This window comes from Micromesistius poutassou, assembly GCF_964030765.1.
Source record: "Micromesistius poutassou genome assembly, contig: SUPER_1_unloc_1, whole genome shotgun sequence".
Classification (NCBI taxonomy): domain Eukaryota; kingdom Metazoa; phylum Chordata; class Actinopteri; order Gadiformes; family Gadidae; genus Micromesistius; species Micromesistius poutassou.
In genome coordinates, this window is record NW_028180643.1 from 1,149,135 (window position 1) to 1,175,838 (window position 26,704).

At 50.3% G+C, this 26,704-nt stretch overlaps 3 protein-coding genes and 1 long non-coding RNA gene across 4 annotated transcripts in view; 3 read left to right on the plus strand and 1 right to left on the minus strand.

Moving 5' to 3' along the window:
- Positions 1-13,938, plus strand: part of LOC311338053 (uncharacterized protein) — a 156,948-nt gene extending 143,010 nt beyond the window's left edge. The window contains exons 5-6 of the mRNA XM_084488967.1: positions 5,210-5,512; positions 13,039-13,938. Of these exons, the coding sequence (XP_084345093.1) occupies positions 5,210-5,512; positions 13,039-13,592 (857 nt within the window). The 3' untranslated portion in view covers positions 13,593-13,938. The remainder of the gene's footprint in view (positions 1-5,209; positions 5,513-13,038) is intronic.
- Positions 13,623-14,372, minus strand: LOC311338061. Its single transcript, XR_014633145.1, has 2 exons — positions 13,937-14,372; positions 13,623-13,877 (listed from the first exon to the last, which is right to left on the minus strand). It is a non-coding gene; the product is annotated as an uncharacterized lncRNA (long non-coding RNA).
- A 472-nt stretch (positions 14,373-14,844) lies between these two features.
- LOC311338049 (uncharacterized protein) lies at positions 14,845-18,122 on the plus strand (the record flags this gene model as incomplete). The annotated part of the gene is made up of 4 exons (XM_084488964.1): positions 14,845-14,896; positions 16,678-16,806; positions 17,093-17,185; positions 17,612-18,122. 4 exons carry the CDS (start codon positions 14,845-14,847, stop codon positions 17,824-17,826), a joined length of 489 nt encoding a protein of 162 aa, XP_084345090.1. The 3' UTR covers positions 17,827-18,122.
- A 5,850-nt stretch (positions 18,123-23,972) lies between these two features.
- Positions 23,973-25,253, plus strand: LOC311338054 (E3 ubiquitin/ISG15 ligase TRIM25-like). The gene has a single exon (XM_084488968.1). It carries the CDS (start codon positions 24,135-24,137, stop codon positions 25,224-25,226), a length of 1,092 nt encoding a protein of 363 aa, XP_084345094.1. The 5' UTR covers positions 23,973-24,134; the 3' UTR covers positions 25,227-25,253.
- Positions 25,254-26,704: the final 1,451 nt, after the last annotated feature.

The window sequence follows — 26,704 nt, forward strand, 5'->3', positions numbered from 1 at the left end:
TCAACGTAAGGCAAAGATGGACCGATTTTGATCGTGGTCTTCACACAAAACTTGTCAGAAATAATTAGGATGGCATACAAGAAATAGCTGATAGTAAGAAGTTAATTTTAATTAACCAGAAATCACCTGCATATATTAAACACAGTTTAAAATATGAAACAATATACTCTTACTTTGTCTGCGCATCTCTAGCACCTACGTAGCTTATTTTTCTGCATTTGCTTGCAGTAGTTTCAATTTGAGCTGGTAAAGGTTGTGCGTTCTCCTCCACAGGGCCGGTACTAGCCCTTTGGTAGCCCTAGGCGAGATTGAGTTTTGAGCCCCCCCCCCCCCCCGTTCCCATAGTGAGCAGAGCGTTGCCCTGTTAATTGACATTACTATAATAAACATCACTGAAGATATTAACTGATTCATCTTTACTTTGCTTAGTAGCTTTTTCACCCACTTATAGCTATACTATACTACGTTGCAATTAAACAATGTGTGATGCATGGACAACAAACAACAGAAAAGTTTTAGAACATTTTCTTTTTAATTATTTTAAATAACTTATATACATACATAAATACATAAACATACATAAACAACCTCCATACATAAATTAAAGATGCTCAATAATATTTGACATGAAATTAACTATTAGCAAATAAGCAAAAAGGATCAAGTCTAATAAATTGCACATACAAAAATGCTACAAAGAAAGGTCAAGGATATTTAACAAATTTTGACAATGGATGAACTCCATAAACTGTGCAAAAGCTCTTAAGCACACTGTAAGGACACTTATGTGTGCCAGTTTATGGCCCATAAACTGGATTAACTATACACTCAAACTACAAACAAAAGTGCTATTATGGATACTGTATGTACCTCTACAAAATGAAAAGAGAGAAGTTCTTTGCCTATCTCAAATTATAGTTTAACAGTTGTATCTGGCATTTATATTCAGAGAATTAGAATTTGACTCGTCTAGACTTCCTAATGGCAAAAACAGCAACAATAGTACTAACAATAGTACTTACTAACAAGTTCAGAGAGAGGTGAACATGAAGGATCAGGTGTCCTTTCTCCTGCAGTTGCTGGGCTCTGCAAATATTCAGAGTTCATCTGGCAAATTAAAAAAACACTGTTCATTTGACATTTACATTCATGTAGGTTATCAGTGAAGTTATGTTAGCTAGTAATACGTAGCAAGCTAGCAAAGTCGGTTAACAGTCGCTAGCTAGTGATAGCTGAGTGGCAGCAATATTAGGTGATGCGTAATACTATTTAGTTTGACACTATAATGGCTGAGGTCAATTACCTCTATACTGGGCTTTCTTTTCTTCTTCTTTTTTGCGTTTTCATCCCTGTGCACCAGAGGCTTTAGAGCTCTTCATTTTGAGAATCAATATTATGTATGTCAAGCTTGACGATTATGCAGCCTAACTTGCCCCCCCCCCCACACACACATACTTATTGGAAAATGATTTACATAAATCATCAATTAAATCTAATAAGTAAACGTGTGGCTGAGAGAACGCCCTAGGATGATCATGTTTAATAAACATGTTTTATTTAGCTTGTTTAATGGAACCGCCTGGAACCGTCACCTTATCGTGGTGGAGAGGTTTGCGTGTCCCTGTGAACCTGAGGGCTGTGTTGTCTGGAGCCATGTGCTCCTGGTAGGGTCTCCCATGGCAGAGTGGTCTCAGGTGAGGGGCCAGACTAAGAATGGTTCACAAGACCCCAATGAATATACAAAAAAGAGGAGGAGAGACCCTGCCCGGAGGAAACCCGGGGCCCCCGTCTGGAGCCAGGCCCAGACGGAGGGCTCGCCGGCGAGCGCCTGGTGGCCGGGTTCGCCACAGAGCCCGGCCGGGCACAGCAGGGAGACCCGCTGGGGTCGGGTGCGCTGCCACATGGGTGGCAGTGAAAGTCAGGGGTCCCGACGGACCAGACCCGAGCGGCAGAAGCTGGCTCTGGGGACGTGGAACGTCACCTCACTGTGGGGTAAGGAACCGGAGCTTGTGAGGGAGGTGGAGCGCTACCAGTTAGATCTGGTGGGGCTTACCTTTACGCACAGTCTCAGCTCTGGTACCGTACTCCTGGATAGGGGTTGGACTCTATTCTTCTCTGGAGTTGCCCAGGGCGTGAGGCGCCGGGCGGGTGTGGGGATACTCATAAATCCCCGGCTGAGCGCCGCAGTGTTGGAGTTTACCCCGGTGGACGAGAGGGTCGCCTCCCTACGCCTAAGGGTGGTGGGGGGGAAAACTCTGACTGTTGTTTGTATGCACCGAACAGCAGTTCAGAGTACTCGGCCTTCTTGGAGACCCTGAATGGAGCCCTGTATGGGGCTCCAGTAGGGGACTCCGTAGTTCTGCTGGTAGACTTCAACACCCACGTGGGCAACAACACCTGGAGAGGCGTGGTGGGGAGGAACGGCCTCCCTGATCTAAACCCGAGTGGTCGTTTGTTACTGGACTTCTGTGCTAGTCATGGATTGTCCATAACGAACACCATGTTCGAACATAAGGGTGCTCATAAGTGTATTTGGTACCAGAGTACCCTAGGCCGAAGATCGATGATCGATTTTGTGATCGTGTCAGCTGATCTGAGGCCTTATGTTTTGGACACTCGGGTGAAGAGAGGGGTGGAAACCGACCACCATCTGGTGGTGAGTTGGATCAGGGAATGGGGGAAGAGTCTGGACAGACCTGGTAAGCCCAAACGGGTAGTGCGGGTGAATTGGGAACGTCTGGAGGAGGCCCCCGTCCTAGAGATCTTCAACTCACACCTCCGGCGGAGCTTTTCTAGCATTCCTGTGGAGGTTGGGGGCATTGAGCCGGAGTGGGCGGTGTTCAAAGCCTCCATTGCTGAAGCTGCGGTGGTGAGCTGTGGCCTCAGGGTCTTAGGTTCCTCAAGGGGCGGTAACCCTCGGACACCGTGGTGGACACCGGTGGTCAGGGAAGCCGTCCGACTGAAGAAGGAGGCCTTCCGGGGTATGTTATCCCGGAGGACTCCTGATGCAGTTGCAGGGTACCGGCGGGCTCGAAGGGCTGCAGCTGCTGCCGTGTCGGGGGCTAAGCAGCGGGTGTGGGAGAAGTTCGGAGAGGACATGGAGAAGAACTTTCGGTCGGCACCAAAGTGTTTCTGGAAGACCATCCGACACCTCAGAAGGGGGAAACGGGGAAACATCCAAGCTGTGTACAGTAAGGGTGGGACTCTGTTGACCTCGACTGAGGAGGTAGTCGAACATTGGAAGGAACACTTTGAGGAACTCCTGAATCCGACTAACACGCCCTCTATGATGGAGGCAGAGCTCGAGGTTGATGGTTCGTCGTCAATTTCCCTGGTGGAAGTCACTGAGGTAGTTAAACATCTCCGCAGTGGCAAAGCCCCAGGGATTGAGAACCAGAAATGCTAAAAGCTCTGGGTGTTGAGGGGCTGTCTTGGTTGACACGCCTATTCAACATTGCGTGGGAGTCTGGTACAGTGCCAAAGGAGTGGCAAACCGGGGTGGTGGTTCCCCTGTTCAAAAAGGGGGACCAGAGAGTGTGTGCCAATTACCGGGGTATCACACTTCTCAGCCTCCCTGGGAAAGTCTACTCTAAGGTGCTGGAAAGGAGGGTTCGGCCGATTGTCGAACCTCAGATTGAAGAGGAACAATGCGGTTTCCACCCTGGACGTGGAACTACGGATCAGCTCTTCACTCTCGCAAGGATCCTGGAGGGGGCCTGGGAGTATGCCCATCCGGTCTACATGTGTTTTGTGGATTTGGAGAAGGCATATGACCGGGTCCCCCGGGAGAAACTGTGGGAGGTGCTGCGGGAGTATGGGGTAAGGGGTTCACTCCTCAGGGCCATCCAATCTCTGTACTCCCAAAGCGAGAGCTGTGTCCGCATTCTCGGCAGCCAGTCAGTTCCGTTCCCGGTGGGTGTTGGCCTCCGCCAGGGCTGCGCCTTGTCACCAATCCTGTTTGTGATATTCATGGACAGGATATCGAGGCGTAGTCGTGGTGGGGAGGGGTTGCAGTTCGGTGATCTGAGGATCTCATCACTGCTCTTTGCAGATGATGTGGTCCTGATGGCATCATCGGCCTGTGACCTTCAGCACTCACTGGATCGGCTGGCGGCTGAGTGTGAAGCGGCTGGGATGAGGATCAGCACCACTAAATCTGAGGCCATGACTCTTAGCAGGAAACCGGTGGATTGCCTTCTCCGGGTAGGAAATGAGTCCTTAGCCCAAGTGAAGGAGTTTATGTACCTCGGGGTCTTGTTCGCGAGTGAGGGTACGATGGAGCGTGAGATTGGCCGGAGAATCGGAGCAGCGGGGGCGGTATTGCGCTTTACCGCACTGTTGTGACGAAAAGAGAGCTGAGCCGCAAGGCAAAGCTCTCGATCTACCGGTCGATCTTCATTCCTACCCTCACCTATGGTCATGAGGGATGGGTGATGAACGAAAGGACGAGATTGCGGATACAAGCGGCCGAGATGAGTTTTCTCAGGAGGGTGGCTGGCTTCTCCCTTAGGGATAGGGTGAGAAGTTCAGTCATCCAGGAGGAACTCGGATTAGAGCCGCTGCTCCTTTGCTTAGAAAGGAGTCAGTTGAGGTGGTTCGGGCATCTGGTGAGGATGCCCACTGGACGCCTCCCTTGGGAGGTGTTCCAGGCACGACCAGTGGGGAGGAGACCCCGGGGAAGACCCAGGACTAGGTGGAGAGATTATATCTCAACACTGGCCTGGGAACGCCTCGGGATCCCCCCGTCAGAGCTGGCCAATGTGGCCCGGGAAAGGGAAGTCTGGGGCCCCTTGCTTGAGCTGCTGCCCCCGCGACCCGACACCGGATAAGTAGATGAGGATGAGGATGAGGATAATTAAGGGCGCCACTAGAGGGCGCTCCCCAACACATTTGCTGCCCTAGGCGACCGCCTAGGTCGCTTATGGCGATCGCCTGCCCTGCTCCTCCACAAGTTCCGCCCTCTACTCGTTTATCTCTGAGCTGGAGTGTCATCCTCTCCCTGGGAAATCTTTGTAGATACTGCTGTGATATTCAATCATGTAGGAAAAGGCAGGTGAGAAAACTGGGTCAGAATCTTCTGGGTCACCCTCTAGTGGACAGGTATGAGAGAGAGAAGGGAGAGAGAAGGGAGAAGGGAGTGTTTGATGGTGCATCTCTAGATACGTGTTGTAAATGTTCACTCCTCTCCTCCTGATTTCTTCTGGTTCAGTGATGCTCACAGAGGAGGAGGAGGCCCCCAGCATCATAGATGTACACTCCTCTACCCAGCGATTGCCCGTGGGCCAAACGGCCCGCTTCACCTGTAATGCCAGTGGCACGCCGGAGCCCACTGTCGAGTGGCTCCACAACGGCAGGCCCCTGGAGAGGAACAGCACAGACAACCAATCAGAGGCCTGGGTGGAGAGGGGGTTCCTCTTCGTCAGAGGGGTGAGGTCTGGCGTGAACACGGTCTGCTGCATAGCGAGCAACAGCGCTGGCATGGCCAATCACACTGCTGAGCTGCTTGTCTTTGGTAAGATCTGGATCCGAAAAGAGATGTTTGTTGTTGATGTATTCATAACATTGTTGTTGATGTATTCATAACATTGTTGTTGATATATTCGTAATTCGTTGTTCGTTGTTGAGGTGTGTGTATATATGTATCTATAATATATATATGTGTGTGTGTGTGTGTGTGTGTGTGTGTGCGTGTGTGTGTATGTGTGTGTGTGTGTGTCTATGTTTATATGTGTACTTTTTTTTATAGCCACTTGTGTCATCCCCTGCTTTACCCAAAATGTAGCGAACCCAAAACCGTGATATGAACCGAACCGTGAATTCTGTGATCCGTTCCCTAGTTTTAGTGGATGTCGTGAAAGAGGTGCTTTTAAGTCCATTGATGTTAAGCTTCTAGCGGAAGCAGACAACCAGCCATGTATGTTGTCTAATTGAACCTAGCCTCAAACCACAGACCCATTCTCAATAACAAAACAAACTATAACTCAGACGTGCAAACTTAATGGACAAGTGGAAGGATAGTGAAATAGGACAGGAATCTGAACTAGAAATCCTACAATTACTGAAGAAATTGTGCTTGTACTGCCATTACACACTTATGTGTGTGTATATTAGTTATTATATATTATGTTTGTTTTTGTATGTATGTTTATGTGTATTCAAGAGAATATAGTTTTTTGTGTGAGAGAACAGTTGTGTGTGTGAGAGAGAATAGTAGTGTGTGTGAGAGAGTATAGTAGTGTGTGAGAGAGAATAGTAGTGTGTGTGAGAGAGAATAGTAGTGTGTATGTGTGAGAGAGTATAGTAGTGTGTGTGAGAGAGTATAGTTGTTTATGCAAGAGAATATAGTATTGTGTGTGAGAGAGTAGAAGCTATACTGCTTCTTCTGTCAGCCAATCAGGAACTGTGGAATCAAACTCACTTCTGTTTCAGTTAAACTCTCTCACACACACTTCTGTACTCTCTCTCACACACACTACTATTCTCTCTCACAAACACACTACTAAACTCTCTCACACACACTACTATTCTCTCTCACACACACACACACACACACTTCTATACTCTCTCACACACACTACTATGCTCTCTCACAGACACTACTATACTCTCTCACACACACTACTATACTCTCACACACGCTACTATTCTCTCTCTCACACACACTACTATATTCTCTTGCATCAACAAATATACTCTGTCACACACAATACTATTCTCTCTCACACACTACTATACTCGTTCTACTACTACTATACATATTTATGCGTACATATGTATCTTTACATATGTATGTATCGTTACATATTCATGTATGTATACGTATGTCTTTGAGTATGTATAGTTATGTTTAGCTATGTGTACGTATGTCTTTTTACATATGTATGTATCTATGTATGAGTATATGGGGCATCCGTGGCCTACTGGTTAAAGAGTTGGACCGGTAACCGGAGGGTGGCCGGTTCGAATCCCGACCGGTAGGCAAAAATATGGATGGGGGGAGTGGTTGTGCAACACTCTCCTACGTCCTCATCCACGGATGAGGTGCCCTTGAGCAAGGCACCTGAAACCCCCACCTGCTCCCCGGGCGCTGCACTGCGGCTGCCCACTGCTCTGGGCTCACCGGCTCCCAGATGGGTCAAAAGCAGAGAAAGAATTTCCCCCAAAAAGGGATAAATAAAGGATAACTTAACTTAACTTAACTTAACTTAATGTTGCTACGCGGTCCAACACCCACCTCTAGTGGCTGCTGGGCGTAACTGGTCCTCCTTCCCGCAACCCACCTGTGGGCAATCCCCAATCTACGTCCGCTACTTAAGCCGGGGTTCCCCAATCAGCCGCCGCCAGTTCGTTGTTTCCCTAGCCTACTAGCAGTTCGCAACCAGCCAGCCTGTCTACTCGTTCCTCGTCCCGCCTGCACCATCGTCCTCCCGGTACCAGACCCCGCCTGCCCGTCTACTCGTTCCTCGTCCCGTCTGCACGATCGCCCTCCTGGTTCCAGATTCCCCGCCTTCCTGACTACTCGTCCCTCGCCCCGCCTGCACGATCGCCCTCCCGGTACCAGACCCCGCCTGCCTGACTACTCGTCCCTCGCCCCGTCTGCACGATCGCCCTCCTGGTTCCAGATTCCCCGCCTGCCTGACTACTCGTCCCTCGCCCCGCCTGCACGATCGCCCTCCCGGTTCCAGACCCCCGCCTGCCTGACTACCCGTCCACTGTCTAGCCCTTGCCCACCTGATTGCCTGCCCAGTACCAGACCCCCGCTCGCCTGACTTCCCGATCGCTCCTCCAATAAATTCCTTTACCTTTTACCCTGTCTCCGCCTCCCTGTGTCCAGCATTTGGGTCCCAGTCTCGCACCGTAACAGTACGAACTGGCCATCATGGACCCAGCTGACGCAGAGGGGTTCAGGGCAATGATCTCCCACCAAGGGACTCTCTTGGGCCAACACGATCAGGCCCTGCAGGAGATCGCCACCGCCCTCCGTGAGCTGACCCTAGCCGTCAGTTCTCAGCCCCCCGTCGCCCCCGAACCCCCAGCCCCCGCCCCGAGTCCGTCGGCTTCTCCCCGGGAACCGACCATCCCAGCCCCCCAACGTTACGGAGGGGACCTAGGATCCTGCCGGTCATTTCTTACTCAGTGTTCCCTGGTCTTTGAGATGCAGCCCCAGACCTACCCCACCGAGAGATCAAGGATAGCTTACCTGATCGGTTCGCTGAGTGGCGAGGCTCTCGCGTGGGCTGCGGCGGTGTGGGAACGCGGGTCTGCGGTCTGTCATAACTACGGCGCCTTCACAGAAGACATGCGGAAGGTCTTCGATCATCCTGTCCGAGGCAAGGAGGCCTCCCAACGTCTCCTGCAGCTTCGCCAGGGATCACGCAGCGTCGCCTCCTTTGCGGTCGAGTTCCGGACCCTCGCTGCTGAGAGCGGCTGGAACGAGGAAGCGCTGCAGGGGGTCTTCCAAAACGCGCTCAGTAGCGAGCTAAAGGACCATTTAACCTCCTGGGAGGAACCTACGAACTTAGACCATCTTATTTCTCTCGCGATTCATATGGACAATCGTTTGCGCCAACGAAGCAGAGAGAGAAGCACCCACTCATTCGCCACGCCCCCTTTCGAGTCACCGGCTGCAACTCAGTCCTCCCTCCCGGTCGCCGTTCCACCTCGCTGTGTGCGGTCCTCTTCCCCCGAGCCGATGCAGATCGGACGCACACACCTTACTCCCGAAGAGAGGGAACGTCGTATACGATCGGGAGCCTGTTTGTATTGCGGCACTTCAGGTCATCTGCGATCCGGATGTCCCGCCCTCTCGGGAAAAGAACGGGCTCGTCAGTAACCCGAGGGATTCTGGCGAGTCGCTCTCGTAATCCCTCAGTCTCCCGTCCCCTCCTAGAGGCCGTCCTTTCGTGGCAGGACCAGACCCTCCCGCTCTCCATTCTCCTGGACTCCGGAGCTGATGATAGTTTCATCGATCAGGAATTGGTTAGGCGACTGAGGATAAGCACCAGTCCTCTCGATCTCCCAATCGAGACCCAGGCGCTAGACGGGAGGACCCTCACACGGGTGGAACGCCGCACCGTTCCGCTCAACCTGCTAGTTTCTGGGAATCACCATGAAACCATATCCCTCCTGGTGATTTCCAGCCCTTTCTCCCCGGTTGTTCTGGGCTACCCCTGGTTTCGGACTCACAACCCTCAGATCGATTGGGGAACCGGGCGCATCCTGTCATGGAGTACCCATTGCCTGTCCCAGTGCTTGCGGTCCGCTCAGGCCCCTTGGGCGACAGAGCTCGAGTCCGCACCCGAACCTCCTAACCTGTCCTCCGTCCCGGAAGAGTACCACAACCTCGGATCAGTGTTCAGTAAGTCCCATGCCTTGACCTTGCCCCCCCACCGCCCTTATGACTGCGCCATCGACCTCCTCCCCGGAGCCCCCCTTCCTAGCAGCCGTCTGTTCAACGTCTCCCGCCCAGAACGCGAGTCAATGGAGGAGTACATCGGGGAATCCCTCGCCGCTGGAATCATCCGCCCTTCATCATCACCTGTTGGAGCGGGTTTCTTCTTCATCAGCAAGAAGGATAAATCACTTCGCCCCTGCATCGACTACCGTGGTCTGAACGACATCACTGTGAAGAATAAATACCCATTACCACTCATCAGTTCCGCCTTCGTCCCCCTCCATGGAGCCTCCGTATTCTCCAAATTAGATCTGCGCAATGCATATCACCTGGTCCGCATTCGGGAGGGTGACGAATGGAAGACGGCGTTTAATACCCCTTTGGGCCATTACGAATATCTCGTTATGCCCTTCGGCCTCACCAATGCCCCCGCAGTGTTTCAGTCCTTGGTTAATGATGTCCTCCGGGACATGTTGAACCACACCGTTTTCGTCTATATCAACGATATTTTAATCTTTTCTAAATCCATGGAGGAGCACAGGGTCCATGTCCAACAGGTTCTGCAGAGGCTGTTGGAGAACAGGCTGTATGTCAAGGCGGAGAAGTGCGAGTTTCACGTCCCATCCATTTCCTTCTTGGGGTATATAATCAGCCAGGGCCAGGTAGAAATGGATCCCTCTAAGGTCTCTGCGGTGGCCGAGTGGCCCCCTCCCTCAACCCGCAAGAGATTGCAACAGTTCCTTGGCTTTGCCAATTTTTACCGTCGCTTTATCTGCGGTTACAGCCAAATCGCGGCACCCCTCACGGCCTTGACTTCCACCAAGAGTCCCTTTGCTTGGACGCTGGAGGCGGAGACCGCCTTTCAGGGCCTCAAACAGTGGTTCGTATCCGCTCCCATCCTCACTCAACCTGATCCTTCACTCCAGTTCGTGGTGGAGGTCGATGCCTCGGACACCGGAGTGGGCGCAGTGCTCTCCCAGCGTTCCTCCGCCGACCACAAGCTCCATCCTTGCGCCTTCTTCTCTCGAAGGTTGTCCCCGCCGGAGCGCAATTACGATGTAGGCAACCGAGAGCTCTTAGCGGTCAAGCTGGCCTTGGAGGAGTGGCGACATTGGTTGGAGGGCGCGGAGCTTCCTTTTATAGTGTGGACCGATCATCGCAATCTCGCGTACATCCAGTCTGCAAAGAGGCTAAATTCCCGTCAGGCCAGGTGGGCCTTATACTTTGGTCGGTTCAACTTTTCCCTCACCTACCATCCCGGCTCCCAGAATGTCAAGCCGGATGCTCTGTCCCGCCTGTACTCTCCCGAGGACCCCGGCACTGACCCCGAGACCATTCTGCCACCCACTTGCCTCATTGCCACTCTCACCTGGGAGGTGGAGTCCGCGGTTCGTCTGGCGCAGAGGCAACAGCCGGATCCCGGTCTCGGCCCCCCTAACCGTATGTTCGTTCCTGACGCGGTAAGGTCTAAAGTACTGACCTGGGCGCACTCCTCCCGGCTTACCTGCCACCCAGGTATCACCCGCACCTTGGACTTCATCCGTCGGCGTTTTTGGTGGTCCACCATGGACCAGGATGTCCGCTCATTGCGTGTGCAACTTGCGCCCGGAACAAGACCTCGACCCGCCCCCATTCCGGTTTACTACAGCCCCTACCCATCCCTAGCCATCCCTGGTCACACATCGCCCTTGACTTCGTCACCGGTCTACCCACGTCAGTGGGCAATACCACCATCCTTACCGTGATAGACCGTTTCTCAAAGGCCGCCCACTTCATCGCTCTTCCCAAGCTTCCCTCCTCAAGGGAGACCGCCGACCTCCTGGTCAAACATGTATTCTGTCTGCATGGCATCCCCGCAGACATCGTGTCAGACAGAGGTCCCCAGTTCACGTCACAGGTATGGCGGGCATTCTGCAAGGCTCTTGGCGCCACTTCCAGCCTCTCCTCTGGGTTTCACCCCCAGTCCAACGGTCAATCAGAGCGAGCCAACCAGGAGATGGAGGCGGCACTTCGCTGCATCACCCACGCCAGCCCCACCACCTGGAGCTCTCAGCTGCCCTGGGTTGAATACGCCCATAACACACTGTTGAACGCATCCACAGGGTTATCCCCATTCATGGCCTCCCTGGGTTACCAACCTCCTCTGTTCCCTGATCTGGAGGAAGAGATTGCAGTCCCTTCTGTCCAGACCCATCTGCGCAGATGCCGGCGCATCTGGAAACGGACACGCACTGCACTACTCCAGGCATCCTCTCGCTCCCAACTTCAGGCTAATAAGCGGCGTCGACCAGCACCCGAGTACGCCCCCGGGCAAGGGGTTTGGTTGCGGGCGAAGGATCTTCCCTTGAAGGGGATTCCTCCCAAACTCTCCCCACGCTTCATCGGCCCCTACACCATCTCCAAGGTGGTCAATCCCTCTGCGGTTCGCCTGAACCTCCCCCCTGCACTCCGCCGCATCCACCCCACCTTCCATGTCTCTCAGATCAAGCCAGTCTCTACCAGTCCGTTGTCCCCCCCCATCCCACCTCCACCTCCGCCAAGGGTGATTGATAATCATCCAGCCTGGACGGTCCGTCGACTCCTGGATGTGCGGCGCCGTGGGCGGGGTCACCAGTACCTCGTCGATTGGGAGGGGTACGGTCCTGAGGAGCGCTCCTGGGTTCCCCGGAACCGGATCTTGGACCCATCACTCATCCAGGACTTTCTTCAAGATCACCCGGCTGTGCTAGGGCGTCCGCCGAGAGGCGTCCGTCGAGGGGGGGGTACTGTTACGCCACGTCCCGCTACGCGGTCCAACACCCACCTCTAGTGGCTGCTGGGCGTAACTGGTCCTCCTTCTCGCAACCCACCTGTGGGCAATCCCCAATCTACGTCCGCTACTTAAGCCGGGGTTCCCCAATCAGCCGGCGCCAGTTCGTTGTTTCCCTAGCCTACTAGCAGTTCGCAACCAGCCAGCCTGTCTACTCGTTCCTCGTCCCGCCTGCACCATCGTCCTCCCGGTACCAGACCCCGCCTGCCCGTCTACTCGTTCCTCGTCCCGTCTGCACGATCGCCCTCCTGGTTCCAGATTCCCCGCCTGCCTGACTACTCGTCCCTCGCCCCGCCTGCACGATCGCCCTCCCGGTACCAGACCCCGCCTGCCTGACTACTCGTCCCTCGCCCCGTCTGCACGATCGCCCTCCTGGTTCCAGATTCCCCGCCTGCCTGACTACTCGTCCCTCGCCCCGCCTGCACGATCGCCCTCCCGGTTCCAGACCCCCGCCTGCCTGACTACCCGTCCACTGTCTAGCCCTTGCCCACCTGATTGCCTGCCCAGTACCAGACCCCCGCTCGCCTGACTTCCCGATCGCTCCTCCAATAAATTCCTTTACCTTTTACCCTGTCTCCGCCTCCCTGTGTCCAGCATTTGGGTCCCAGTCTCGCACCGTAACAGTATATGTATTTGTATGTGTACTTATGTCTTTTTTAAAATTTTCCAATGGAAATGAATGGGGGAATTTTTGGCGAATAACCTGGATTATCTCGGGAATTATGCATAATATGAATACAAAAAAGAATAGCATGATGGTGCATGATGATGATGATGATGATGATGAATAATGAAGGAGGGTTCTGCAGCTAATCATGTCTTGTTCTCCCGTCAGATGCCTGTGAACTCACACTGGACCCAAACACAGCCTACAGACGACTCTCTCTGTCTGAGGACAACAGAAAGGTGACGCGGGTTGACGAGGACCAGTCGTATCTGGATCACCCAGAGAGATTTGATTCCGTGCCCCAGGTGTTGTGCAGAGAGGCTCTGACTGGTCGCTGTTACTGGGAGGTAGAGTGGGAAGGACGTGTTGAGATAGGAGTGACATACAGAGGAATCACAAGGAGAGGAGTGGGTGGTGACAGCTGGCTTGGAATGAACAACAGGTCCTGGAGTCTTGTTTGTAATGATGGTCGTTACTCTGCCCGGTACAACCGTAAACAGACAGTCATAAGTCTCCCCCCTGCTGGCTCTCACAGAGTAGGAGTGTATTTGGACCGGCCTGCTGGCACTCTGTCCTTCTACAGAGTGTCCCCAGGTGTAGGAGGGTCCTCAGACACACTGACACACATCCACACCTTCAGGTCCACCTTCACCCAGGAGGACCTCCTCCTTGGGTTTTGGGTAGGGGGGGAGGGTGACTCAGTGTCTCTGTGTCGGTTGTAGAAAAAAAAAAAGGGCGGCGGGGCAGGCGGGCACACACACACACACAAACACGCAGACACACAAACATACATACACACAGAGACAAACACACACACACATACACATACACAAATGCACACACACACACATACACATACATACATTCATACTGTGGTGCTCCCCAGGAGGCACCTGAGAACACACTCTGCTATCCAGATCATGTCCCTTTTGATGAACATTGCTTCTACCTTGCTGTCCAGACCATGCGCCCTCATATGGACATTGCTTCCTATCATTCCGCATTATCTTATATGTGCATTTCTTTAGGCAATATACGCCAGCACATCATGTATCCTCAGCATTACCTTATATGTGCATTTCTTTAGGCAATATATGCCAGCACACCATATATCCACGCCTCAGTTAAAGAACCTGCATAACCATAGCTGTATATCTGTATCTGACTGTTTAGTGGAAACTGTACTGACTGTTGAATGAAGAAACTGTGCTGTGCAGCTGTCCCACACTTAGAAACGCAGGCCCTTTCCTAGAATCAAGATGTACAGGGCAGGATGCGGTTTGACCTCAATGACATTCAGACACTCTTAAAATCTTCTGTATACAATATACTGCTTATAGAACCGGCTAGAACCAGAACAACGTTAAGCAAGAATATAAATAGACCGAGACACAAAGACACGGCACTTCACTTTTTGACATCCCTCTCCCTTTTTCCCCCCGCGCTCAGAGTAGCAAATAGCTTTTTCTATTTTTCTTTCATTTCTTTCATTTCTTTATTTTTTTTTTATTATTACAAATTGTAACTTCTGAATAAAACTACCTGACTACGTTGTGTAGTAGGCGATTAGACCCTCAGTCTCGACTCGGTCCTTACGAAGGCGATCCAGGGGGACCCCCCCCCACCCCCCCCACCGGCGGAGGACCCGCTCTCCCAGCCGCCCTCACGGTGAGTAGCGCATCATACAAAGGGCTGAGTGTTGTGACTTTGATGTGGGGAGCGAGGCTGTGTTACAGAGGTTTCGTCCGCTTGATCTGTTTGTGGTGTTCGCGGTCTGGGTGCGAACCCAGCGTTGATCGATGCGTTGCCAGCGTAAAGTTAGATACATCCTTGTGAGGGACCGACTGAGAGGGGCGCGCCTGTAACAGGAGTCTCGACACGAGCTAGACCGAGGGCATCCGACATGTGGTAGGCAGGCGCGTCTTGGTCCCGCAGCCTAGGGGGAAGTGGGCAGGGTGTGCGCGAGCATCCGCGATGGTGGGGGGGGGGGGCGCCTTCGGCCCACTTAGGGCTCAACTTCCTCGAGGTAAAGCGCAATCTCACAACTGAGACAAGGTTCGACGTCCGAGTCGCGCAGTGGCTCTCAACAGTGTGTCTGACTGTGTGTGTGTGTGTGTGTGTGTGTGTGTCTGGCCCTCTGGGGCCCCCATCTGGCCCTCTGGGGCCCCCGTCAGTGTGTGGGGGCCGTCGTCCTCCAGCTCTGTTCTAAGCTCCGCCTCTACCTCAACTACCTCCACCAGTACCCCGTCGCCCTGAGGACCGTGGGCACGCCCCCTCAACCTGTCACTCTTTCAGTCGTCTACACAATCACAAAGGATGTTATTCACTCATTTAATAATGAATCAGTTTTTCAGGCATTCACTCATTCACTCTTTTACTCATTCACACTTTCATCCACACAATGACAAATGATTACATTAACTAATTTAATCATCAACCCATTCAACAATAAATCTGTTCACTTGATCCCTTGCACTTTTTTGCAGGCATTCACTTATTCACACATTCACAATCTATTTATCACTCTGAATGAGATAGATAGATACTTTAATTTCCCCCCGGGGATAAATAAAGTATCTATCTATCTATCACTCATTCACCAAATCACTCTTTCATTTATTCACTCATCCACACAATCACAAATTATTAGTAACTTTTTTAATCATCCCCTCATTCAATAACAAATTGGTTGTTCACTTGAACACTTGTGCAGGCATTCACTTATTCACCTGTTCACTCATTCACGCTTTAACCCATCCACACAATAATAAATTATTCCATTCACTCATTCAATTATAAACCTGTTCACTTATTCACTTGAGCACTAGTGAAGGCATGCCCTTATTTTCACATCCACTCATTCACTGTTCACAAAGGAATCCATTCACTCTTTCACTCATCCACTCATTCAATAATGAAGCTTTTCACTTGAACACATTCACTGATGCACAAATTCAAACATTCAATGTGAATGAATTTGCACACACTGCGTAATGTTTGATTGTCTAAGTGTGTGTGCGTGCGTGCGTGCGTGCGTGCATGTGCGTGTGCATGCGTGCGTGCGTGCGTGTGTGTGTGTGTGTGTCTGTTTGAGACAGTGCAGGGAGAAGTTCCCGGCCTCCCGGGCGTTCCTGAAGAGGGCCGACAGAACGATAGCGACGCACATGTTGAGGTACACACACACACACAGATTACATTTAAATTGTCATGTTTTCCGTTGAAGTTCATGTGTTGGTCTGTATGTGTTGTTGTTTCTGTGTTGTTTGTTTGTGCTGTATATGTCCACATGTTGAATGTGTGTTTTTGTGTGTGTGTGTGTGTGTGTGTGTGTGTGTGTGTGTGTGTGTGCGTGTGTGTGTGTGTGTGTGTGTGTGTGACCTCGGCCTCTTCCTCTTCACCGACGCCCTTGTCCTGACAAAGAGGAGCGTAGGCCACGCCCCCTTCTCTCTCACCCACCGTACCACACACACCTTCCTGGCCTCGGCCGCCCTCGGCTGCCTGGACGCGCGCGAGATCACACACTCCCGCTGAGAGTGTGTGTGCACACACACTCACATACTCTCTCTCACTCAGTCATTCAGTCATTCACTCACCCTCTCTCTCGCTTTCTCTTGCCTTCTCGCTCTCTCTCTCTTACTCACTAACTCACTCACTCACTCACTTCCTCGCTCACTCATGCGCTCTCACTCTCGCTCTAACTCTCTCTCTCTCTCTCTCTCTCTCTCTTTCTCTCCCTCCCTCCCCCCTCCCCCTCTCCCTCCCTTTCTCCCCCTCTCCCCCTTCACCTTTTGACCTTTGACCTTGTAGGTGTCAGCCTATCAGAGCGCAGTGTGCTGGTCCCCGACCCCAGGGACTTCTGGGAGAAAGTGTGTGGCCGGGTCGTACCAAGTGACCAAGGAGGAGGGGTGGACATCTCTTCACCCCTCGCTGCCTCTGGTCTGTTGACACGCACACACACACACAAACTCTCTTCCTTTCTATTTTTCCTCTCACTCACTCACTCACACGCTCACTCAAACTTTCTCTCTCACACACACACACACACACACACACACACACACCACACACACACACACACACCCCCGTCTCCTCTCTGAACTTTAAAGAATGCAATGCTCTCAGAACACATCCTGCTCCACTCCCAAGTCGATTTACTCCTTCACAGTAAAAGTACTTCAGTCATAAAGCCTTACACATTGTGTGTTGTACCTCTCCCTCCCAGCCAGAGGGGGCACTCTCATGCAGACCCTGTCCTCCATCGCCGCTCTGGAGGTCTGTGCTCCCATGGGGCTGGCCACCGGAAGCTTCCAGAACAGTGAGTGGACTTCACCTTGAAGTGTAACCGTTAAAGTAGCTTCAACACCTGGGGCGGTCGCTAGCCTGGAGGGAGGGAGGAGCCTGGAGGGAGGGAGGGGCCTGGCGGGAGGGAGGGGCCTGGAGTGAGGGAGGTCATCAGGGAGAGGCTGCACCAGGAGAAGGGTGAGTTGGGGGGTGAGAAAGGGGGAGATAAAGGGGGCGATGGAAAGGGAGAGAAAAATAAAACGGAGAGAAAGAGGGAGATAGAAAGAGACACACAATGTCAACAGAGAGAAAGGGGGAGAGAGAAAGAGACACACAATGTCACCAGAGAGAAAGGGGGAGAGAGAAAGAGACCCACAACGTCAACAGAGAGAAAGGGGGAGAGAGAAAGGGAGGACCCCTCTAGACAGAGACAAAGAGCCACCTCCTCTTCTCTCTCCAGGCGTGCGTCTGAGGACCAGGCGGGCCCGGGGCGGCCGCCTGCCCTCCGCGGCCCAGCCACGGTGGCCCGTCCCTGGGGAGACGGGGAGCGGTGGCCCCTGGCCGTCCTGGAGCTCAGCGGGAGAGAGGGCGTGGTCGCCGGGGGTCGGGCAGAGACACGGAGAGGGGAAGGGGACGGCCGGATCTCCTCGCCAGGCGTCGGAAGAGCCGCCGTGATGGAGGGAGGGCTGAGGCTGGCGGTTGAGATCACGGTGTGGAGCGACTGGTTTGATCTCTGTCTCTGTCTGTCTATGTCTCTCTGTCTCTCTCTATTCATCCCTCTTGTACCTCTCTCTCTCTCTCTCTATTCATCCCTCTTGTACCTCTCTCTCTCTCTCTCTCTCTCTCTCTCTCCAACTGGTTGATAGCTGATCTTTCCATCATAAATGTGAGTAAGTGTGAATAAGTGTGGACGATCCCATTGATCGATCTTGTAATACATTGTACTGACTCTCTCCCTCTCTCTCTCTCCTCTTGTCTCTCTCTCGCTCCTTCCCTCGCTCTCTCTCCTCTTGTCTCTCTCTCCTCTTGTCTCTCTCTCTCTCTCTCTCTCTCTCTCTCTCCCTCCCTCTCTCCCTCCCTCTCTCCCTCTGGGTTCTGGGTTCGATTCCCAACACAATGTTCCTTCTGTGAGCCCAACCCTCTGGCTGTGATCGGACGACACTGTGGATCAGAGTGAGTGTCCGTTCAAAGAGAAGGCCAACCGACCTTTTCACATGAGGTGCAGTGATGGGTTGGAAAGCAGTCGCCTGCAATGAATCTGAGAGCTGAATGACGGACTGATCCAAAGGTTTTAGGGTAGAAGCAGACGCATGCTTATAAACTACATCCCTATAGTCCAGCACTGATAGTACACATGAGTACAATATTAGGCCTGGTCCCTCAACAGCCACATAGCAGCAACAACACAAGATATAAGATAAAGTCAATAAAGAGAAGTAAAAGTCAAAATAAGTCAAATATAAGTAGCGGAAGTGGTAGAGGTACCAGCCACGGTTGATTGTAGCGCAATGTTGTGCAAAGGACAGAAATGTGTATTTAAATAATGTGTTTTAGTAGTAGTGTGTGTGGGGTCTGTTTGGGGGTCGTGGATCACACCACTGGGTTTAGAGTTCAGTCCTTCGATTGAGTCTCACGGTTCTCATGAGACTCAACCAAAGGACGACTGAGTGACTGGCTGAGGCTGCACACCTGGTCTGAGTCTGATTGGACGCTGGGGCTGGGGGAGGCGGCACACCTGTTGCTCGTTGACCAATCAGTGGTCAGCAGGTTAACGGACGCTCACTCTGATCCACAGTGTCGTCCAATCACAGGGAGAGGGTTGGGCTCACAGAGGGAATATTGCATTGGGAATCGAACCCAGAACCTCTGAGACACTAGGAGAGAGAGAGAGAGAGAGAGAGAGAGAGAGAGAGAGAGAGAGAGAGAGAGAGAGAGAGAGAGAGAGAGAGAGAGAGAGAGAGAGTCTCCCTCTCTCCCCCTCTCTCTCTATGCGTGAGTGAGTGAGTGCGTGTGTGTGTGTGTGTGTGTCTGTGTGTGTGTGTGTGTGTGTGTCTCATTGCAGAGAAGGATGAAAACAACCCTGCTATTATAGAATCACACAACAGTACAGACATGCCTGCCCTGACTCTGAGTGTGCTTCTGTTCAGAGAGAGAGAGGGGGAGGGAGAGGGCGGGGGAGAGAGGGATAGGGGGAGGGAGAGGGCGGGGGAGAGAGGGAGGGAGAGAGGAGTTAGGGGGGAGGGTGGGCGAGGGAGAGAGAGAGGGCGGGAGTGAGTGAGGGAGGGTGGGGTAGAGAGAGAAAGGGAGTGAGAGAGAGAGGGAGGGTTCTCATGAGACTATCAAAGGACAATTGAAAACCAAACTGGGTGTGGTCTCAGTAGCCTCACCTGGTCTGAGTCTGATTGGACGCTGGGGCTGGGGGAGGCGGCACACCTGTTGCTCATTGACCAATCAGAGGTCAGCAGGTTAACGGACGCTCACTCTGATCCACAGTGGGGTTAGTCTCTCTCTCTCTCTCTCTTGTGTCTCAGAGGTTCTGGGTTTGATTCCCAATGCAATATTCCCTCTGAGAGTGGTGAAGTTATTTGCAGCATTTGTGGTGTTTTATGTTTAAAACCCGAGCATGTATGCTCTGTTATGCATCACCTGGGGTAATGGTACGTAGCATTTGTTTAAAAGACTTCCATATGCACTTATATAGCCTTGAATTTAATATTTTGAGGTGTAGCCTATAAGATGTGTTTTATGTTACACAGTAAAAACTTGTTAAAAAAAAATTGTTAAAACACACACACACACACACACACACACACACACACACACACACACACACACACGTGTCCGTGGGCTTGGAGCCAGAAGTTAGGGGCGGAGAGGACGTGTTGTTCAGGAGACGAAACTTAAGGATCACAGAAACCCGACGAGGAGGAAGCAGTTCTCTCCCTCAGGAGAACAACACAACACGTTTTGGGACACACACAGTCTGACCGACAGCAACCGCAACAAGGTGAGTAAAACAACACAACCTCAGCGCCTCTCTCCCCGTGGTGTGATTACAAAGATAATGGAACGGCTCAACGCATGCGCCTTGTGGTCTCTGTGGAGGACAGTGACAGTGTGGTGCGATCTCCCCCCGTCTCTCTCTCCCCGTCTCCCTCTCTCTCTCCCCGTCTCTCTCTCTCTCTCTCTCCCCGTCTCTGACGGGACCAATGCGGAGAGGTAGTCTACAAACGTGTATTTCTAACATAAGAAATAGACATTCTCACATGTCGCTTCACATTGTATAAAGCGTGGGACGTGGAAATCAAGTAACTCTCTGAGAACCGCCTTGCACCGGCTTTACCCAGTTCTAAGGTGTTTTACAGTCTTTGTTGTGAGTGCATTTCATTTTCTTTGTGGTAGTTTCCAACATATTCCTCCTGAATCTGCATAACGTGAGACTTTGTGGTGACTGGATGTTCTGTGTTGGGCGGAGCGCAGCCATCCTCTCAACATGTTGAAGGCGGGACAAGGGTTAGAAATGCTGTCCAGTCCCACATGGAGCAGGACACCTGACACCTGTACAGTAATGTCATGTCAACAGCAGCCAATAGGAGGCTAGTCTGAGAGGAACAGAGACAGGTCATTAATGAGCTGGTAGGGGTTAGACAGTACAGAGACAGGTCATTAAGGAGCAGGTAGGGGTTAGACAGTACAGAGACAGGTCATTAAGGAGCAGGTAGGGGTTAGACAGTACAGAGACAGGTCATTAAGGAGCAGGTAGGTGTTAGACAGAACAGAGACAGGTCATCATTGTCCCCCACACTTGTGGCACAGGAATACCACATATGGTTTACGACAGACCTGTGATAGATATTAAAATTTGTAATTTTCCACCTTGCAAACCAATGGGAACTTCTGGAAGATTACTAACTAACACTGACCTGTTCCATGAAAGTAGTATTTCATTGCCCCTTTTTTTCCCCTTTTTCAGCAACTTCTTCTGGAAACCTGTGAACTTCCATTTATTTCTGTATTGTCCCCATTCATCCTGTCTGAGCCATTTATATACACCTTTTAGTTTAGGTTTATTTAGCTATCACTTATTTTAGCCACATGGTGGACTATTGGCATAGGGTGTGGCTTGTCAATGGGACAATTGGGCAAAAAAAACATACCTTTGGCTGTATGCCAGATGTCAAATTCATGCTTGACTTCAGGATAATCTTCCCTCATTATTTTCTGTATAGATGTAGAGCGGTCAGTTGCCATCACCTCCACGTCAAGGCCCATGTCCAAGAGTTCAGTCAGTCCCCTTCTAAACCCAAGTGGCTCCATGGCTCCAGAGCTGGTTGCCTCTGTACACTAAAGATTCAAGTTTGATTAGTTGGATGTTATCAAAATGTTCAACATAGCAAGAGTAATTTTTCATTGTTGTTATTCTGCATACATTCATATGTGTCTTACCTGAATTCTGTATGGAGTATCTCCTTTGTTTCATCTAACATGAAGGTGTAGTGGCAGTATTTTGCATTGAAACCTGGCGAGTCACATCTGCCATCTCCTGCCAAGTGTGGCTTCTTCCCATCCTCCTGTTTCAAATAAACTTCTGCCAAGAGGACTTTTCTTTGCTCCATATAAACATGCTCAATAGCAGGTTGTAAGTAGGTATTCTGGATGTTGTAAAACGTGTTTTTTCCAATCATTTGGACACCCATGGTTTGGCACCAGTCTGAGAGCTCGGTGTATGTACCTCTCCTGAACAAAACAGCTGCAGCTGAAAGGAGATTCACCTCTGCCATTCCTCTTACGTCAGGTGAAGACTTCCACGTCCCAGAATGGCCCCCCAGACACATCCATTTCACCGTCCTCTGTGCACCAGTATCAAAGATGGTCTTGGAAGAAATTTGTTGCCTGCACATCTGGCAAAATTTGAATAGGGACATGAGGCTGGATTAATTTAAAATGATCTTCTTGTCATTCTCCTTTAGACCTTCATCTTCTGATGACGATGACGAAGATGTTTGGGTTAGGGTTGACTCAAGCCGATAGCTTTCGTCGGTATCACCAACTTCAAGGGTGCCGTCACTGAGGCCAGGTGTACTTGGGCATGGTGACTATAAAACAAACAAGATGTTCATTGTTTTAGCTTTTCAGTCATTGACTCATGACTGGCACACTTGTTGATTTCTCCAGTACAGATCACTGAATTCACAAATCATTTGAGAGCCTCCAGGATTAGGCCTCAAATCAATTGTGCCTCATGCTACAGCCAGGCAGATTACAGGCACTGTGGTGTGGACTAGAATGTGTGTTTGTTTTATTGGGTAACTCTATTATGAAGATAATGAAAGCTGCTGGGACAGCATGTTAGTGAATATACTGCAGATGTATGTTTTCATTCTCTTTCTGATGCTAAATTCGCAGGAGATTATATTATACTAGTATTTATACTATTGATACATGGCAAGTGCCCCCATCTTCTTTTCAATGTTAAATTCCAATACTTTTAAATCATACAGTAGTTTTAGAATTCCATTAGAGACAATATGCTGTAAAAACTTACCAGCTGTGCTTGGACGGGGGGTGGGGGGGGCTTTACTGGTGTTGAAAACATTGGTGCTGGCTGCTCCTCGTCATCTTCCGATGACGGCAACAATGCTGCAGCAGCCTTTGTTGTAGTCTGAAAAAATCATATATGTTCAAAAGCGTTAAAAACATTTGAATAACATCACACTACAACACGTGAAACAGGCTAGCGACGCCGTCACATTAGAACAACATGCGAGAAATTAGATGAGATGAGACTCGAGTGGGTCTTACCTCCAGGAAAATGCATTTAGCGCCGCTAGTTCCAGATGTCCCTGGTTGTTCGTCGTCGTCCGGAATGGTAAACATCGACGGAATAGCAGTTTTCAAAAGAGCGTCTCTTCATTCCAAGGACATTTCGTTCGAAGTCTTCCGGCTTGAAATGGAGACTGCAAACCCTCAGATTTTTTAGTGCTTCCATGTCTGTGTCTTCTCCATACTTCGGGTTATTGATCGCCCGTAGCCACTGTTTGCAACACTCCACATCTCTAGGTAGCCTATGATACACTGCGTGTATTTTCCTTGTCCTGCTCGAACATCCCGGTATCATGCAATGATACACCATTTTGAAAGAAATACAAATGAGGAGTAATTCAGTAATAAGTTTGCGAACTAACTCTTCACTAGAACTTTCTGTGTGAAATGATTTCAAGCTGTCTCGTGGTAGGTAGATTGATGAGCGGTGTATCTTATTGGCGTTCAACATCAGTGGGAGTGGCCTGCGGAGCTGAATCATTGCGGTGCATGATGGGAGTTGTTGTCTGCAATCCCCACGCCCTAAAAAGTCAATTTCTGCCTTTTCTCGGCCAAGAAGTCACCAAATTGGAAATAAATGCTACTATTCGACTAAATATATGACCCAATTTCAATACATATTCATGTTTCAACCGCTGAACTGGCCCTTTAAGGAGCAGGTAGGAGTTAGACAGTATAGAGACAGGTCATTAAGGAGCAGGTAGGGGTTAGACAGTACAGAGAGTGGTCATTAAGGAGCAGGTAGGGGTTAGACAGTACAGAGACAGGTCATTAAGGAGCAGGTAGGGGTTAGACAGTACAGAGACTGGTCATTAAGGAGCAGGTAGGGGTTAGACAGTACAGAGACAGGTCATTAAGGAGCAGGTAGGGGTTAGACGGTACAGAGACAGGTCATTAAGGAGCAGGTAGGGGTTAGACAGTACAGAGACTGGTCATTAAGGAGCAGGTAGGTTGAACTGCAGTCATTGGGGATCGAACACAGAACCTTTCAGCTTGGTATCAAGCACCCTGTTAACGTTAAATAATAGTTTTTCTCATTCTTCTGTTTTAGGATTTGTCCTAAATCCAACCTCCTGTTAGAAAATATATAACATATAAAACTGTTGCATTTGAACAAGTTCAAACTGTTATTTTACTATTGTTATCCATGTCTTGTAGGAATGGCCTCTGCTACTTCCTCGTCTCGGGAGGACTTTTCATGTTCCATCTGTCTGGATGTGTTCAACAGCCCAGTTTTCACACCATGTGGACACAACTTCTGTAGAACCTGTATAACAACGTTCTGGGATGACCAAGTCCAATACAAATGTCCTGTTTGCAACGAGCTGTTCAACACAAGACCTGGTTTACGGGTTAATACCCTCTTATCAGGGATGGTTGATCGGTTTAGAAGTTCTGTACGAGGCAAAGAGCAGCCTTGTGTTGAACCAGGAGAAGTTCCTTGTGACGTCTGTGCTGGCCCCAAGCTGAAGGCCGTGAAGTCCTGCCTAATGTGTTTTACCTCTTACTGCCACACCCACCTGGAGCCTCATCAGAGAGTCGCAGGCCTGAAGAAACATCGGCTGGTCGAGCCTATGGACCGTCTAGAGGACAGGGTGTGTCAGAAACACGACCGACTCCTGGAGCTCTTCTGTCAGACTGAACAGGTGTTTGTGTGTCAGTTATGCACAGAGACAGACCACAAGTCCCATCCTGTTGTACCTCTAAAGGAGGAATATGAAGCTAAGATGGCCCAGCTGGGGAAGATAGAGTATGAAGTTCAGCAGATGATCCAGGCGAGACAAAAAAAGATTAAGGACATCAAAGACACAGTGGATCGCAGCAAAGCAGACGCAGACAAAGAGATAGACGATGCTGTGCAAGTCTTCACTGCTCTGAAGCGCTCTGTTGAAAAGTGCCAGGATGATCACAACCAAACGGTTAAAGAGAAACTGAAATCCACAGAGAAAGAAGCTGAAGGCCTCATCAAAGAGCTGGAGCAGGAAATAGAAGATCTGACCAATAGAAGATCAGAGGTGAAGCAGCTCTCACACACGGTAGACCACCTCCACCTCCTCCAGACCTTCAGATCCCTGAAAGATCCTCCACCCACCAGGGACTGGACGACGGTGGAGGTCCGTCCTCCGTCATACGTAGGAACCTTGAGGAGAGCCCTGGATCAGCTGGAGGAGACACTGAACATGGAGATGAAGAAGGTGCCTGACCTGAGATCATCTCTAAACAAGTGTAAGTATCTGATTAGTTTAATTTAGGGCTGTCAAATGTACATCCAGTATTCCAATATTGTTAAAATATAAAGATTTATTTTCCAAAAATGTGGTGAGTGCTCCAGTGTAACGTGAGATTGAAAACATGTTCAATGAAGCTTCATAGTTTAATAAATATTGAAAAGTTAAATAGCTAACTTAAAAGGGGTGTTATTATGCTTTTTCAACTTTCCCTTTGCTTTGGACTGTTATATTGTGGCAACCCAGCTTGGAGAGTGAACTGCCTTCTTCCAATCAGCACACGAACCGGAGCTAACTTAAAGCCAACAAGGCACTTTTAATCAAACAAAGTATCTTATTACTAAACAGAACAAAAAAACAGCTTTGGAGGAATCCAAAGTCTTGTTCTTCAGGGTGGAAACACCTCACCTCTGACGACTGATCTCTCCGCCCACACGAACCGGGAGAGCCCTGAGAGAGGCTTCAAGTATGCTATTTAAGCCATGCTCTCCACCTGCTCTTTTGGTGCTCTGCATCTGGTTGATTGCACCAAAGCACTCTCTGGAGCCATCTGTTTGAAATGGGTTGTAGATCGCCTCTAGCACCTTCCCCCTGGGCCTCCAGGGCGCTGTGCCGGAGCCGGGTTGCCACAGTATGTATACATGTTTTACGTCTTCTGCTTAGCGAGAAAAATCTTAGTCCAAGCTATGGGAGAAATTAAGTCTTATATTCAACGACAATATGAAATTATTATCATGCCTATATGTTACATGAATCGAATAAGTGTGGAGAAATTGAGTAAACAGTACCACTCTCCCCCAAGCACAGCTGCAGGATGCTACCATTATGGCTGTCGAGGTGAACGAGTACAGTGGCCTATGGAGCAACCCCAAGCTTGACATGTTTAATATACAGTGTGTAGCTAGCGTAAATATGGTGGAGGCCCCGGTTGCGGGCCCAGAGATACAGTACATCTCCACTTAAGGGAATAGTACATTGGATGAGGTGATGACATATGGATGGCGTACGTGCATTTTGTTAAAATGTTAATGAAGTTTATCCACCACAAAGCCAGGGGGAGTATTCCGCCCACTGAGACAGCCCCTCAATAAGTGTGTGAAACAACTTCTTTGCGCCGAGAACATGACATGTAGTCTATGTAGTCTTTATATATGTAACCCTGAGCAGCTGTCTAGGAGGACGTTAGCAGAACAGATTTCGAGATTTAGACTCTTCACAGAAATGATATGCATCAGAGTTTATATCAACTACTACTGCTACCCATGCTGCTTTTAGACCACACACACACACACACACACGCATGCACTCAGACATGCACTCAGACATGCACAACGTCAGAACACACAAATTCTGCCGTTCCCATAGTTGGCTGATTTAAGTTGTATAAATATGAATATAAACCTGTAGGAGACTCCTAGACATGTTCACTGAGCAATCTGTTATATTATACCTCTGTATGTTCTATCTTTATATGAAATTTTAAAAATATACATTCTTGAAGA